At 40.3% G+C, this 18,185-nt stretch overlaps 1 protein-coding gene across 1 annotated transcript in view; it reads left to right on the top strand.

Moving 5' to 3' along the window:
- Positions 1-18,185, top strand: part of TMTC2 (transmembrane O-mannosyltransferase targeting cadherins 2) — a 198,539-nt gene that overhangs the window by 152,496 nt on the left and 27,858 nt on the right. Inside the window, exons 8-9 of the mRNA XM_082240978.1 lie at positions 6,949-7,070; positions 14,582-14,663. Of these exons, the coding sequence (XP_082097104.1) occupies positions 6,949-7,070; positions 14,582-14,663 (204 nt within the window). The remainder of the gene's footprint in view (positions 1-6,948; positions 7,071-14,581; positions 14,664-18,185) is intronic.

Below are 18,185 nucleotides of genomic sequence, written 5' to 3' on the forward strand. Positions count from 1 at the left end.
TCTGACACAGAAACAGTATGAATATAGTATGATTATATGTATACTCAACAACAATATGCTATCCCTTTGCCTCCCTTTTATCTTCACACTTAAATACACTAGAAATCTGGTTAATTCATTGACATTTTGATATAAGATCAGTTACACATGGGCCAGTCTTATATCCACAGTGTTAACATCTGTAAACAGATGGAGGTTTACTGGTATTAAGGTTGAATGATAAGATTAGAGGGAACTGCAGAGTTATTTCCCATGCAGGTATTTCTCTTTCACAGTAGCTGACAATGAGACTGAATGATGAAACCCAGACATGCGCTACACAAGTTATGAGATAATGCTAAACTATAGTTTTGTGTAACGTAAGAGCCATACTTCCATACTACTGTTTGAAGCTAGCTTTGTTTCCATAAGCCATAGTTAAGAATAACCACAGTTTGTCAGGGTTTGGACACAGTGGCAAAGAGTGGATAGATAGAAACAGAAACAAAAGCATTCAATCTCTTCTTTGTGGTGGTGCCAGAGAAGATGGGGAACTCATGAGCCTGAGTTTTGTATATAGTTATAGTTTTATATAGATATAAATGTACACTCAGATAAATATTTGTTTTGAAATTATCACCACCATCACCATTTCAACTTGTTAATCAATTGTTACACAGAGTGTCTTACAACACCTTTAAGAACATAAACAAATGATACCATAGAAACAGAACAAAACAAATTGCACATAACAGTCGTAGGAAACTATGCGCTTCACTAGTAACAAAAGGTGTCATTGGACCTCCAAATTATTCTGCAAAAGACCACCAGCACTACCAGTCTTGACAATTTTTTATTTCTTTTTGCTCTCTATTTCCGGGCTATTCTTTATTTCCCACCAGAGATGCTGCTTCCTCAAATTCAGTCAGGAATTGAAATGAAAGTGCACCTAGTTACCTTCACTATCCCCTAATTTCTTTCCAGTATTCAGTGAATCTCATATTTGCTCTGTTAACACAACCTTGCAGATAAAACCCACATAGCACACACGTGTTAGTTACTGACAGCATGAAACAAACAAGACCCCTAGCTTGTGAAAGTTACTAGGAAATAGTTCTTACTTGCCACAGATGGCAAGCTGAGCAGCTTTTTGGAAGCCTCAACAATGTGTTCTTCACCTCTCTTACTTGCACAGAGTGCTTCAGTTCAGTCTGTATTCAAGCTGACATCCCTTGTCTTACACTTATTGTATTTAATAAAACAAGGAGCGTTTTAAGTGGAAGTGAATTAATTTAAGTGTTCTGGGCATTGTAGCACATGTTCCTTTGCACCAATATTTGTGGAATGTTTTCGTTTTTATTTTTCTGTGCTTGAAGCCAACCTCGAATCAGGAGACATTTTTATTAACTGGGAATAAACCAAAAGGAAGACCCTACAGGCATAGTCTTTTAAATCTGGAACAGAATGCGTACCTCCTCTATTCAGATTATGTAAATCCAGATTTTGTTACAATTTGCCCCCACTGAGAAATTAAGTAAAATATAATTGCCTCTTTCCCCCTTGTCCCTTAAATACTAAGATGACATTCAATTAGTATGCTAAACAAGGTGCCTCACTGCCTGCATATATTAAACAGTTCCTAATCTTTCACTTCATATAACAATTTTTGTCTGGCATAATTAAGACTTTGGTATTCTCTTGGGCAACTAATGAATCTTTCCCTACCTTCCCCTTTTTGTGCTATGATTTAAGTAATGTACAATAGCATTTCTATCACACAGACTCTAGGGATGCATTATTAAAAGTCATCAGATTTCTCTTGGGACTATACTAGAAGTCTCACAATTGATCTTTCTCTGTTACACGTATCACTTAAAGAGCAAAGCTGTCATTAATCACAATATTTTTGTTGATGCAAGCCCAGTTCAAAGTTCTACACTGCATATAAGTTTCCTATTTTTGTATTAAATTGTGAGCACTAACACAATGCAGGGCAAAAAATGTCCTCATGAAAATATAGCGTTCGTTGCTACATACTTCGTTCACATCCAGCTATACTTTCTTAACTGGGTGGGGAACTGCATGTTAGATTTCCATTTCCAATCCAAGGGCTATTCCACTCTTTAGGGGTCTTTTTTAAAAATAATATTTTTATTAGGTTTTTTATAATTTTATACATATAAAACATAACCTTTTCAAACATTTAAATACAAGGTTCCTTTGAACCTTCGGACCTCCTTCCCTCCCTCCATGGATTCCATATTTAAAATTAAGTTTGCCTCATCTTTTACCTTTAGGTAAAGGTAAAGGGACCCCTGACCATTAGGTCGTCGTGACTGACTCTGGGGTTGCGGTGCTCATCTCGCTTTATTGGCCGAGGGAGCCGGCGTACAGCTTCCGGGTCATGTGGCCAGCATGACTAAACTGCTTCTGGCGAACCAGAGCAGCACACGGAAACGCCGTTTACCTTCCCGCCGGAGTGGACCTACTTACTCCCGCCGGAGTGGTACATATTTATCTACTTGCACTTTGACATGCTTTCGAACTGCTAGGTTAGCAGGAGCAGGGACCGAGCAACGGGAGCTCACCCCATCACGGGGATTCGAACCACCGACTTTCTGATCGGCAAGTCCTAGGCTCTGTGGTTTAACCCACAGCGCCACCCGTATCCCACTCTTTTACCTTTATCTATCTATTATTTAGGGGATGCAGGTAGTGCTATGTTCTAAACCACTGAGCCTAGGGCTTGCTGATCAGAAGGTTGGCGGTTCAAATCCCCGCGATGGGGTGAGCTCCCGTTGCTCGGTCCCAGCTCCTGCCCAGCAAGCAGTTCGAAAGCATGTAAAAGTGCAAGTAGATAAATATGTACCACTCCAGCGGGAAGGTAAATGGCATTTCTGTGCACTTCTCTGGTTTCGCCACATGACCAACTGTCTGTGGACAAACACCTGCTCCCTCGGCCTATAGAGCGAGATGAATGTCGCAACCCCAGAGTCGTCCGCGACTGGACCTAACGGTCGGGGTCTCTTCACCTTTTTATCTATTAATTAACCATAATTATCATAAATCAGGGACGCGGGTGGCGCTGTGGGTAAAAGCCTCAGCGCCTAGGGCTTGCCGATCGAAAGGTCGGCGGTTCGAATCCCTGCGGCGGGGTGCGCTCCCGCTGCTCGGTCCCAGCGCCTGCCAACCTAGCAGTTCGAAAGCACCCCCGGGTGCAAGTAGATAAATAGGTACCGCTTACCAGCGGGAAGGTAAACGGCGTTCCGTGTGCTGCACTGGCTCACCAGATGTGACCAGCCACGTGACCCGGAAGTGTCTCCGGACAGCGCTGGCCCCCGGCCTCTTGAGTGAGATGGGCGCACAAACCCCAGAGTCTGTCAAGACTGGCCCGTTCGGGCAGGGGTACCTTTACCTTTACCTTTATCATAAATAATTCCACATTACAAGTGTCCTTACATCCATGCCAAAGATTTTAACTGTTTACAGTGGTCTTTTAAGTAAATTACAATTTTACTCCAGTCTTTAGTAAATATTTGATCTTCCTGGTTTCTGATCTTCCCTGTCAATCTCGCCATCTCCTCATACTCCATCAGTTTCAGCTGCCATTCTTCTTTCTCTTTGGGGGTCTCCCCCCGCAAAGCTACAATGGGAAGCAAGGCTTTTGATTCAGTATACCCACTGCCCCTTCTCTACTATTCAGTCTTTTCGCCATCTACATCTATCTCTTCCTTCCTGGTAGCCTTCTACCTGCTGAGCCTCTCACCATTAGGCAAGCCAGCCCCAGCCGCTGAGCACAGCTGTAGTCTTGTGACCTCTGCACCTGCAGTCACTCTGCATCTCCTAGCTGCAGCACCAGCTACAAAGCAGAGACAGGGCCACAATTGTTAAAACAATTGTTTTAACTGTGTGTTGTTGTTGTTGTTGTTGTTGTTTTTAAAAAATCTTTTAACTGTTTTTAATTTATGTGGTGTTTGATGGTGGTGGTGGTAGTGTTTGTTATTCTTGAGGAAGGGAAGATGTGCCTGGGAGGATATGTGTCCATTATATTTATTTGGTAGTTGTGACTTTTTATTCACGCTGTTATATTTTAATGACGGACGATTAAGAAATATTTTAAACAAAGCAAACAAATATATTTGCATGGTAACCTCTTAACAAATGCTTTGCAGAGCTTCGTTCGTCATTCTGTAAATCAGCTTCTGCTGTGCAGCAGTTTAAATATACCTAAAATCATGTTTCATGTAGCATAGACTTTTGAGACAGTGTTACATGTTTCAAGAGGCTTGAATCTGTTAGTCCACCAGGATGGCTAACCTGTAGCCTTCCAGATGTTGATTGAACTACAGCGCATATCATCTCTGACTACTGGGCCTTGCTGGGTCTGATGGGAGCTGTAATTCAGAAACATCTGGTTTGCCACAGGTTAACTGGTATGTCCTCATGTGTTTGGAAAAGGTACAAATTGTACACATCATTTGTATTTTCAAACAAATGAGCTCTAAAGGCTCCTAGTTCTAAGGTAAATTGGACCCTTAAAACACATTCAGCAAATGCTTGCATCCCTTTTCCATAAAGGGACAGGCTAAGCAAAGAGGATTTGCTTGTGTCTGTCATTTTTTTGTAACAAACAGTAGCATTTTACAGACCTTAATATTTTAAGCTTCCTTTTGCTCCCCTCAAAACTGCATATTCAGGTTGCCAAGAAGCATCTGGAGCTATAAAAATGGATTTATTTCAACAAAAATGAATAATTTACTTCGCTGAAATCTTTTGGCTGAGTCTTATTTCTGCTTTTAACTATAATTTGTTTGTCTTTTACAAATATGATGCTGCAGGAGGAAATTCTGCTGCATACTCAGCTATATTCGCATGTTTAGAAGTTACTGTGTAGTAGATATTGGAAATTTAAAATCCACTGTTCAGCTATGTGTGTGAATTCGTATAAAGGGGAAACGCATTAAAGTTCATCACACTCTTGTGTTTGAAACCCTTATTTCTCACCATAAAGCTTGAAGTATCTTATTGCCTAAATTTTTAACCAACTGACCACAGCTGTTAGTATCAGCTATAGACAGATGCATTATTGCAAACTGAAAGTTCTATATAAATCATCATTGCATATATTTATGGTGATGCATTTTAATACTGCTTGACATTCAGGGATCAGCAGTGGAATTTCTGGCAGCACGGTCTAAGATAACTTTCAGAGAGCAGCTAATTTTAGTAGACAATCTACAACGATCTAGTTGTTCTGAGAGGATCGTATGAAATCTAGCCCATGGTGTCCTGAATTTCCTTTCCCTCTTAATTGCTGTACTCTCATATAGAAGACAGCACATCAGATATCGTTGAACATATGGTAGTAGAACAAGGACAGGTATATCTGGATGAAGCTTCCTTTCATGCCCCATTTCAGTCAGGGATTTTGATCTGTTTAGTCGTTTAGTCGTGTCCAACTCTTCGTGACCCCATGGACCAGAGCACGCCAGGCACTCCTGTCTTCCACTGCCTCCCGCAGTTTGGTCAAACCCATGTTCGTAGCTTCAAGAACACTGTCCAACCATCCCATCCTCTGTCATCCCCTTCTCCTTGTGCCCTCCATCTTTCCCAACATCAGGGTCTTTTCCAGGGAGTCTTCTCTTCTCATGAGGTGGCCAAAGTATTGTAGCCTCAATATTAGGATCCCTTTATTTATGAACTTCTTCTGCAAACTGAGGGGAGATTATTTGATCTTGCTCACTGGCAAAATGCTTACCGGTTATGAAAAATGCTGCCTCTCGAGGTCCCACTGACAATAATGTCAATTTTTAGATGCCAGCTGTAGACTTTTCCTTTTCATCGGGCTTTCTGATTGACCTGAGTAACTATCCAGTCCTATTAACAGACAGTTGAGTTTTAATGAACCCCTGCTTTGTTTTTTTCATGATTGGTTTAAGTTTTCATATTGTAATACATGTCAAGGTCATGTGGTAAAGGGGAACACCCAGCTGTAGCTTCCAAGGTCACCTGTCTTTGTTTCAAATTACTGCCTGGTCTGGATAGCACTGTCTTTCCAGTTAAGAAGAGAGACAGTAGCCTCAGGCAGCAGCGGAATCTTTTCTTCCCATAGGGCTTTTCTCCCTAAGCCCTTGACTATTCTTGGGAGTTCAGAGCTAAATGTACCTACCTCTTAACTAGCCTGATGCCTTAATACACTGGAGGCAAAGTCTAGATTCTATCCTGTTTCCAGTGGTGATGCTAGAGAAAGGTTGGAGCTCAAGGATAGTCAAGACCAGTCATGCGGCAGCTAGACTGGTGACTGGGGGCGACCGCCGAGACCACATAACACCGGTCTTGAAAGACCTGCATTGGCTCCCAGTACGTTTCCGAGCACAATTCAAAGTGTTGCTGTTGACCTTTAAAGCCCTAAACGGCTTCGGCCCAGTATACCTGAAGGAGCGTCTTCACCCTCATCGTTCTGCCCGGACACTGAGGTCCAGCACCGAGGGCCTTCTGGCGGTCCCCTCATTGCGAGAAGCAAAGCTACAGGGAACCAGGCAGAGGGCCTTCTCGGTAGTGGCGCCCGCCCTGTGGAACGCCCTCCCACCAGATGTCAAAGAGAAAAACAACTACCTGACATTCAGAAGACATCTTAAGACAGCCCTGTTCAGGGAAGTTTTTAATGTGTGACATCTTAGTGTATTTTTGGTCTTTGTGGAAGCCGCCCAGAGTGGCTGGGGAAACCCAGACAGATGGGTGGGGTACAAATAATAAATTATTATTATTATTATTATTATTAAGGATAGAGCATCTGCTTTGCATGTAGAAGACCCCAGGTTCAATCCCCAGCATCTCCAGCTAGGACTGAGGAAGATGCCTTGTGAACTAAGTTAAATGGTTATATCCCATTAAATTAACCCATTTTCTTCTCTCTCTATATATATATAACTCCATGTCCTCTAATTGGTTTCCAATTCTGCTGTGCAGGGGAAGCCTACATGAGGCTCAGCAGATTACCTGAAGCAGAACACTGGTATGTGGAATCACTGCGGGCCAAAACAGACCATATCCCAGCTCATCTCACATATGGGAAACTCCTGGCTTTAACGGTAAGTTGTTATTATTTATTATATTTCTATACCACCCTTCATCAGAAGATCACAGGGTGATTTACAATATAAAAAACCACACAAATACATAACTATTGGGAAAGAAGATGTTCATTTTGGCTAAAATTCTAGTGAGTGTTTCTAAAACGTTATCTTAATAGCCAGACTTCTCAAAGTTTGCCTTTAATTCAGTGTTTATTTATTTTAAAAACCCTAATAGGCTCCCTCTTCCCAACTCTGCTCTCTTCCCAACTCATTCCTCAATTTCCCAACCATCACTGAATCTGAAGAGAGAGAGGACACAGTGTGCCCTGTGCCCCAAAGCTAAACATGACCGGTGAGCCCTGAATAGGAAGAGCTGTTCCCCCAGACCACAAGACATGAAGATGAGCTCCTCCACAACAGACAAACTTTGTTGTTCATCCTCTGTTCCCTCTCCTCAACCCAGCTCGTAGTGACGCTGGGGTATTATAAACCTATTGCCTTCTGTTCTAAACCATGGGGCTCCTTTCAGCAGGAGGTGGTGTTCCCATCCCTGTGGAAGTCACTGCTGCTGATGGCTAGATGGTCCATTGTCAGGCATGGTGGGACTGCAGCTTATTGCCAGATGAGGCATTTGGCTTTTCCCCATGTACATGAATGAGAACATGGACATGAATGAGACAATTCTACCAGAGACACCACTTCAGTTGAGGCTAAATCCTGTCTGCATCCCTGGTGATATCAGCGTTTGAAATGAATTGGGAAAACTGTGGCTTGGAGCAGGTCATCACTTCAGGCTTTCAGCTATAGATGAGAGAGAGCTTTGACCAAATCCTCAGAGGTAGACTGGCCATCGGTTGAAACAAGGATACATGTGACATTATTGAGATTTCATAGTTGTGTGTACATGATTAGTAAAACAGACATATCTTGCTGTCTCAAATGTATAATTTGCTTGAAGTATTATGGGATCTCCTAGGTAATACACAAAAAACAAACTAAGCGACAGGATATATGAAAGTCCAAGGGGAGTGGGGGGGAGATATGAGGCTGTTGCGACAATTTAAAGCCTATCAATGGTTTTGTCTCTTTTAAAAGGACCGTCATAGGTTTAGATACCTTGAGGATTTAACATTCTTCACCTTGCAGAATGCTTTTCTCACGCTCTGCTTACAGGTTATGCCTTCTGCCATGTTGAATGGCAGATAGAAACAAGCTCCTGTCTCCCAGTGGAATTGTATTTGTAACCTGAATCAAGCCAGACAATGTAATCAATTCCGTTCTATAATGTCCCCTATGATGGGCCAAGGGAAAATGGGGCGGGGGGATTTTGGCTAGATTAACATCTTGTTCTGACCGAGAAATCATCTGTTTTCTATTAGCAAAATTACATCCTTTGTGACATGTAGAACAGCACTGTATGTTTTAACTGCAAGGAAACTTCAAGTGAAAGAAGAGTAAAGGATTAGGACAACTAAGGAGTTCTAAGAAGATAATAGATATTTTTTAGATAATGGATGTTTTTAGTTTAACTTAACTGAGAATTTTATTGTATCAGGTTTTTAAAAAAGTTTATTTTTTTGAAATTTTACCTGAAAAGTCTCAAGGCCAATGCCTAATACAGTAAAGCTGATGGTGACTTTAGTTTCCATACTTCCTGCAATTGTTAGAGTTTTAAGGCATATGTTCTTGTGTGAGTTTAGCATATAATATGGTGCCATATAAAATGTTTGTGTTCATAGAAATTAATGAAGTGCACTAAAGTTATGGTGCTCAAAGAAGCATGAATTAGTGCAGAAGACAAATAATGTGACTTCGTCATTCATTTGAAACTCATTATTCATGCCCATGTCAGTATGTAGATAAAGCTATGCCAGTTTTGCATAGCACTGCTCTAGATTTTCTGCTTAACCTTGTTTATGTTATCACATTTTAAGCACAAATTTTATCTGTGTTCTATTATGTTTCCTATGCTAATTTGATAGATTAATAAAAGCTTAGTAGGAGATAGTATTTTATGTACCTTAACTATTTTATGAAAAGCGTTTTATATCTTAGTTTGGGTGGCACAGAATGGGAACATGGAACACTTTTAACAATGTAAATCACACCCGAATCTATATTTGTAACAGAATGGCTAGTGAAATTATGATCTCCCTGCCTACAGTCAACTGGAAGAAATTTCTTCACAACCCACATATCAAGTAATATTATAAATTCATATGTTAAAATTATAACTCGCCAGGGTGTATTTTACCAGAAAGCATAAGAGGAGGAAAATTTAGTGGTTAAGGCATATGAGTAGTGGCTCAGCTAGTTGAATAACTGGAAGGCGGCCAACCCTGAGCTAAAGCCCCTGTTTTCATTTTATTTATTTTTCCAGAAACGCTATTTAGCTTTTTGAAGGTACATAGCACCATGATGGTGCTGTTATAAACTCCCCAATATCTCATTGTCAAAATGAGTTGCTTATGGGAAGACACTGTTGAAGCTAACTTCCTTGTTCTAGAGCTGGTTGACTGGTATTGCCAGAGTGCTGAAGTCCTTCCCTGATTGTGATCATTTACAATATATGTATTTTCTGAATATAAACATGTTTATTTTAGAAAAAAACTCTAACATTACAGCGTTCCTGTAATATATGTAATTGTGCTTCTGACAAAAATAACAGTGAAAGGGGCAGTCTTGAGTATTTAGAATAGTTAATTATCATTTGAACAAGACCTGAAGGTACAAAAAAAGTGTCAGCAATCTAATGTGAAGGCAATTTTTTATACAAAAAATGGAGGTTGAGGTTTTCATAATGTTGGCCAGGCTTCTGACTTCAGCTTGAGAGGCATTTTATCTGTACTGGTATGTCTGCTGTGACATTTATCACATAATGTCGGGTTTGAGTTCTCAAATGTACTTATCCCAGATTGCATATCTCTCTCTACACTGTACCATAGTCTTGCTTGAATGCAGTTATAATCTAACTAGCATATTCACAGCCTACAGGCAGCAGGCGGTTATAGTTGGTACAGTTGATCTTCTCTGATGTCACAGAGGACCTTGGCAGGAGAGCTGTCATTGGCTTAGCTGCTGTGATGCCACAGAGTAGAAATCTTGGCCAAAGTAGCTGTGTGCTCAGGTGGACTTGGAGACTTTTGCCCTTGGGACAGGAATCATGCTGCATTTACCTCTGTATTGCCTGCGTGCCCATGGGCTTTGGGATAACATGTTGTTGCTACATATTGGTTGAGTAGTTTCAGGGTTTATGAACGGAAAGCCAATTTCCACAAATGCTTCCTGCTTATGCCAGGATGCAGTCTGACCTATTTTCCTTTGTATAAGGACAAGCATGAAGGAGGCCTCCCAGCCTGTTCACAGTCCTTATATGATCAGTGAAAACAGTTGGTCCTGGAAAGTATTAACCACTCTCAATTTTAACCTAGCTCTTAAAAGCCACCATCATGTTGAATCTACAGTCAAACTTGAATGTTACTAGGTCATGGGTGACTATGGAAAGATAATATACTTCAGAGTAAAGTTAGCTAAGTGTGCAGTCTTGGTGAACACAGTTTCATGTGTACGCCTTTATTTCATGCCTTTCTCCTTGTCTCCATATGTCCTTCTGCGTAACTTTTCAGTCATTTTGCCAACATGCTTCGCTGAATATTTTTATCCCAGAACTTAAACATTAGCATGACTGTAGCAAATGAAAGCAGTTCCAAATTGTAGTTACTTTTGTAAACTGGCATCTGTCAACTTTGCTTCCTTTTGAATTTGGCCACATGCCCAAAAATTACGTTTTCGTTTATATTTGCACTGACTTTGCCGTCCAATTACAGCAGATTTGTCTGCTTGCCAAAATTTTGTAACTCTAATTATGAAACAGAAGGCACTTTACATTTTAAAATAAATACTTAATAGCATCCAGTGGTGACACTATGTTTTTCATTTCTTGATGGTGAGAGGGAAGGTTGTAATTGGCACTTTTCAGTCTCATCCCTTTTAACCTTCCTACTGGCTTTATTTAGAGGTCTTACACATATTCACCCACCTTCAAACTAAGGATCACAGCAGCCTTGTAGACAGATGATTTTAGTAGTGGACACCAGGTAGCGCTTCATAGGCATCTAAGAATTTCACCTCCAGATCCGACAGTTCACCTGCTCAGGTGAGATAATTCAATCAGTGAGTTCCCCTCAATAAATGTTTTGGAGCCACTGGACCTATCTGGACATATAATTATTGCAAAGCTTCATAGTAGTTGTAATAGTAATAATAATTTATTATTTATACCCAGTCCATCTGGCTGGGTTTCCCCAGCCACTGAAGTGTGCTGCATCATGAACTTAAGCTGCCACAGTTAAGTTTCTGTCTGTTCATACACACCTTGTTTAACTGAAAGGAGGGAGTCTTAATACACTTTTTTTTTGTGGGAAACGTAGAAAATGAATTAGATTGAGAGAGTAAACTAATTGTTACCTGGCAGTGAATATGATTCTCTACAAGTGCATTATTCAGAACTGCTTGACTGCATTAATCTCCCTCCTATTAGCTTCTTAGAATTTTAAATTCTCCAGTAGCTTAAAGTGTGCCAGCTGCCTTGACTGGTTGCAGAACATTCTACCAGCTGTCAGAAGATACCAGTATTAATGGGGAAACCAAAACGTCCAGTGATCGAGAGAGATGTTGGTGCAGATTTCTTCCTTCCTTGCATGCAAATTTTATAGCTTCTTAATCAAAGAATAATGTCAGTCTATTTGAATAAAATGTCACATTTTATTGAATAATTGGATTTCCTTCCTTTCAATTATTCCCTGGGTTCTATTATTTCAAAAATGTTTTCAATCAGAATCCTCAGTGGTATATATCTAGCATTGCTTACTGGATTAGCCTAAGGCCACTAGGATATTGTTATGCTCTCACCAGCCACCCTGAATGGTGAATAGTTTCAGGAGCAATCATACAGGATTTAGTTTCCTTTGTATGAAGGTGATTCAAAGACTGGAGCCTATTATTTGCTTTATTTACAAAGGTGTAGGTACTAAATGGCTCCGGCCCAAATATTTTTAAAAAACCACCTACTCCAAAATCAACCAACCATATATAGGGAAACATACATTCCCATGCTGTGTGTAAACTAGTCCATAGCCTACCCAATTGTTCATTTACTGGAGGCATTTAGATGATAAATAGTATCTTTGTGCTTGTGTCTATTTTGTGTCAAGAGGAAGTTAGTGATTTGTGGGAGAATGACGTTTCATAGCACCCTAATATTCAGAAATCATTCCATTTATGAATAACAAAAAATACTAATAGTCATTCAGCACACATTAAAGGGAAGGGGAGAATTTGCAGGCAATAGAATATGGTGTAAATTACTTAAGCCATTTTAACAGTCACACCAGGTTTTTGCCTTAAAATGAGAAAAGATTCCTCTGTCTGTCATTTTCCAAAGTTCTAATCCTTCCTTGGGTTAAATTCCTGCAATGTCGGAGCTATAAACTTCAGAGTGCATGTCTAACTACTGCAGCATATGTGTGCTCTTATTTAGCTTTATGTGCGTTCCTAGTAAATCGTATTAAGAAAAGGAACATTCACGTCATTAGACTAAAAAAAAAATAAAATTGTTGCCTGACAAGATGAAAGTTTGATAAATGCTGCAAATTAGTAGTAAAATAGCCTGATTCTGTCAAATGATAGATGTTACACTGTTTGACAGGAAAGAAGAGGTTTGGAGGAAACTTGAAAAATACATGGTTAATGATGTTCTTGTTTTTTAAGAGTTGGAGAAGAGAGTATGCAAGGTCTCTGGTAATTATTTAACAAAATTTAGATATAGTCAGGGTGATTAAATTAGTCATTTTCAGTTACTCCACCTAGGGCTAAGCAAAGAAATCTGAAAAGATTTTCTGCTAATGATTTTCTTTTTCTTTTTATTTCATCTATTCAGAAAACACCCATTTCTTATACTTGGTGCCATCTTGAATTCTAGTCCCCTCGCATTGCAGCCCACCAGTGCGTTCAAACTGAATTTAGTAGTAATTTCAGGAAGCTAACCATAGTATTATTGTGACATATTATGAAGAACTGAATGAATGGGGAAACTATCTGGCATTCCTTTTGGTTTCATGGAGATAATTCTGTAGGCTGAAGCTTAACAGAAAAAGGCAGGGGATCCAGAGAATTGTTTCTTTTTTCTTAGGAATAGAAATCTGAGTATGCAATGAGACATTATAATTAGCCAGCTAAGACTAATAGTATTTGCCTGTTTCAGGGCAATGACACAAGAGATGTAAATGTTAATTCAGTCAGCATTAGCAATGTGTTCCAGTTTCATCCTGTTATTTGGGAGACCTGAAGATGAATGCTTTGTTACTTTAAATGTTTTGCCAAAGGAGGATAATAACTTTAATGCCCTGTTGTGATTTTTAATATGTTGCATTTCTCCTATAATCCATATTTGTCTTACAGTTGTGCCAGGAGGCACCAATTCTTCTTTCTTACTCATTATTGTATTCCTCCCTCAGGGCATTGTTTAAAATACAGATGAATCCAGGTAGATTTCTGACGCTGGGGGTAATGGTTGGGTGTTTTTAATGCAGATTTGGTCAGCAGTCCTTTGGAGGTCTGGGACTCCACTTGAAATGAGATGACTGTTGCTACAAGGAACTCCTGGTCTATGTGGGGCAGACCATTGCGTATTTTCTCTTTTAGCTGTACTTTGAAAGACCCTTTTATTCCTTTGTTCATGATTACACCTCTCCTGTTCAACTCACAAGGTTAACAATAAAACATGTGGCACCAGTGTAAGATTGAAGTTAACTTCAAGCTCTCATCTCATGGGTCTCCTATGGGAAAGCACCTAACCTTCTGCAGAAAACTTTCTACATGATTGCATATTACCAGGGATGGAACAGGATGGTCTTACCTCTGGGACACGAAGGAGTCCTTGTTGAGGAAAATTCGCCTGACCCTCCCATGCCTACCCAGATGCAGACAGCAGTAAGCTGAGCTGAACTTGCCAGAAGGCATGGAAACTCCCACAGGCAACCCCTAGAAACAGAAATGTTGGAGTATAGGGATGGAGACAGTTTATCTCCTTAATCCCAGGGTTTGCAGTCCTTAGGAAGAGACACCAAAAGGGTGTGTGATGGAAGAACAGTTTGCTATGCATCTCTTCAAAAAATGGAAGGCAGTGAAGTGAACCATCTCAATTTGGACCTGCCCTGGACAAAAACTCAATTTGGACCTGCCCTGGACACAAACCTTGCATTAGCAAAGAACCAACACCATGGCATGGATGTTTGGAGAATATATATATGTATTTATGAATCTTAACAGAAGAGAAATGGCGTGAACTTCATATTCATGGAGGTCTAAGCTATCATTAAATGAAATCAAGACCATTCTATTCCCCCCCCCCCCGGTGTAGATCCTTATCTTACTTATTCATAGGGTAGTTTTAAAGCATGGCAAAGTTGCAATGACACAGTGTCCAGATGATCCATTTGTGTATGTTTTCTTCTCTTCTCCTTAAGGGCCGCAAGAGTGAAGCAGAAAAGTATTTCTTAAAGGCAATTCAGCTGGATCCCACCAAGGGAAACTGTTATATGCATTATGGTAAGTTTTCAATAGATAGTGTTTCCTCACATTGCTGTCGCACTCAAGGATTTAAAAACTGCTTCTGGCAGGACAGTAAAGGAAAAATAATAATCATGCCAGTTAAAACGAATTATCCTTCTGATGTGTAAATCACAGTCAAAATAGAAAGTCCCTTTCCTTTGTGAATTACATGATACAAAGATGAATCTCACTTCAAAATTCCTGGTCGGCTCAGTTGGCATGGGAGGAAGATTAATAGTTATTAAGTGTTGAAAGATTAATAGACATCTTTGTTATCACTGAAATAATGGCATCAGGCCCTTCTTGATATTGGGTGGGCAAATCAGTATTATCCAATAGTGAGCATCAGTACAGGACAACCAGGATTCTACTTCAAGAATTTGAAAATTTGAAATCTAACCTCCTTCTGCCTTCCAAGATTATACTGGCCCCAATACGCAGAACACAGAGGCCCCCTCCCACCATCAAGAAATTGCTTTGTGCTTTCAACTTTGACAGTATTGACCACCTGTGTGGAGGAGAGAGGGCAGATCTGGATTGAGTTGTGATATTCCATGTGCATTAAGTGCAACTGCACTTAAAGGCTTTATGAACAGATGCGAAATCATAGACACAGAGCTGGGTTGTGAAGGAGAGGGAGCTGGGCTCCTTTACACATGCACCCATGTTCCAGCAGCTTCTTATGCATGTGGCGGATGTACAGAAATGTTCAGTTTGCACAGAAAAATCACACTGTTGGTTCGCAACTCTCCTTTTTAAAAAACTGTTTTAGTTAAGACCCAAGGATATATAATGAGTATGCAGTACATTGCTAATTTGGAGTTAGAATGTCTCTTTTGGACTGTCAAAGATACATTGTGGTTAGCTTTTTATACTGTTTCTAATTTGATGAGGATAAATTCACTGATCATGAAACCTGGAATTGTAAAACTGCAAGGAAACTGAGTAAGTTGAATTGATAATGAGCAACAACAGCCGCTGCAGGATGTGTTTTTGTTTAGTTATTTTAATTTACCTTCTCATTCCAACTGGCACAATTAAATGAACAGCAGGCATGGTATGCAAATGGAAACAGTACAAAGCAAAAGTTGGTTATTTTATCTTATCTCATTTTGGTCTAAGATTTATAACTTGTGAGGTTTGATTCAGCTTTTAGCTGCATGTTACTAATAGCCCATCCATGGAGTACAAGAGAACTAGTGAATCTTAACAATACATACCCACAAATTTCCATTTCTGGATCACCTCATCTATAGGAAATGTGCTTTTTGGTCAGCATAAGGAAGCTCTTTTTTGTGTGTGTGTGGCAGTCCCCTGCCTGTGAAATGGTCTCCCGGGGAAGATTGCCTGGCACTGACTTTGTCATCTTTTCAGTTTCAGGCAAATATGCTCCCTACCAAAAGGCATTTAATTAGCAATAATTATCTGGCATTTGGTGGCTGTTTGATGTGGTTGGATAGTTTATGTTCTTGGGTGATTTGGCAAAAGGGGGTGAGGGCCTTTAGCACGTACAGTGAGGGGGGAAAGTATTTGATCCCCTGCTAAATTTGCCCATTTGCCCTCTGACGAAGAAATGACCAGTCCATCATTTTAATGGTAGGTTTATTGTAGCTGTGAGAGACAAAATAACAACAGGAAACCCCCTGGAAATCAGCCTGGAAATCTTACTGACTTGGAGAGGATCTGCAAAGAGGAGTGGGACAAAATACCTCCTGAGATGTGTGCAAACCTGGTGGCCACCTACAAGAAACGTCTGGCCTGTGTAATTGCCAGCAAGGGTTTTGCCACCAGTGCTAAGTCATCTTTTGCAAAGGGATCAAATAATTATTTCACTCATTATAATGCACATCAATCTCTGACTTATGTCTTCTGGGTTTCTGGGGTTTTTCCTGTTGTTACTCTGCCTCTCACAGCTACAATAAACCTACCATTAAAATTATGGACTGGTCATTTCTTCGTCAGGGGGCAAACAGGCAAATTTAGCAGGGGATCAAATACTCCCCCCCCCCACTGTATGTATTGGTTTAATGACTTTTCTGTCACATTTTTTTATCTTTGCATTTTTATTGGCTTCCAGATGTACTAAATGGCATATAAATTTAGTTAAACTAAAACTCAGGAGAGAATACTTGTATGGTGTCATCACTCAGTACAGTCCTGTGGTCCTCCAGAAATTGTAGTCTCAACACTTTCCATCTACCCAGGCAGCATGACCTGTGGTGAGGGATGATGGGAGTTGCAGTCCAATATTTGCCATGCTAACTGGGATGGATGGGAAGTGTTGGACTACAATATTTGGTGGAATTGCAGGGATGTTCTAGAATTCCTGTCATCTCAGACCATGAGTTATGCCGGCTGGAATGAATGGGAGGTGTTGGGCTACAACGTCCAGTGGGCCACCAGTCCTCTACTGCTGCTATAAAACGTAGTAGTGTAACAGTTGTGTGAAGTCAGGACTACCTTTTCAGTAGGATGCTACTGCTTTAAAATAGATATCCATTACTACAAATCTATCTACCTGAGATACAGAACACAGAAAGTCAAGTATGAGAGGAATCTTGCATGATTCACCTACAGATAAATTTCTGTATTTAAGTCAGTCCCCAGAAATTCTATAAAGTAAGAAGATAGGAAGCTGCTTCTCTACTAAATCAGACCACTAGTCAACAACTCTGTATCATCTGCAGCAGCAGTAGCCAACATGGTGCACTCCAAAAATTGGGAACTACAATTTGCATGATTCCTAACCATTTGTCCTGTTGGGCTGGGTGAAGGGGGCTGTAGTCCACAACATCTGTAAGGTACCTTCTTGGCTATACCTGGTCCCACACTGAATGGCAGCAGCTTCCAGCAGTTTCAGGCCAGTGTCTTTTGCAGCCCTACCTGGAGATGCCATTGAGCTATGACCCTTCCTTTAAAAATATGTGACCAAGGATACAGCCATTTGGCAACCCAAGAATGAGTGGACTGAAGCAGCACAAAAACTGACACTATTTGACACTTCCTGGTGGAAGATAGAGTTTTGAAAGTTTCGGAGAGAACAATGTTATGAAAGTTCATTGAAAATTGAATAAATAAGTGGATTTGAAGATAATGAAGAGAGTGACCAACCAACCCCCCCCCCAATATGCCACACTTCACTTGACTATATGCTGTTTCTTTAAGCGAGCGGTGTTTTGTAAGGTTTCCAATCAAATGTATAGATTTAACCAACATTTAAGCATCCTTTTGTCTTCCTTTTTTTGCTGCTCTTATTTTAAACCACCTATCAAGCAGCATGAATAGTTTGACTCCATAGCAATTACCATTAGCAAAAGCATATCTCAAGTTGACACTCAAAACATTTGCTCTCCACTCTTCATGCATCTGCTTGAGCAAGTATACTTCATAACCCACATATATATATTTCCCTGCAAAACCACAGGAAAATATATCCACGTTACCAATGTAAATCTCAAAGTAGAACCTCTTGGCACACATAGGGAATATAAAACTGATGGAAACATCTCTAGTGCTGCT

The sequence above is a fragment of the Podarcis vaucheri genome, assembly GCF_965113315.1.
Source record: "Podarcis vaucheri genome assembly, chromosome: 10".
In the NCBI taxonomy this organism is placed as follows: domain Eukaryota; kingdom Metazoa; phylum Chordata; class Lepidosauria; order Squamata; family Lacertidae; genus Podarcis; species Podarcis vaucheri.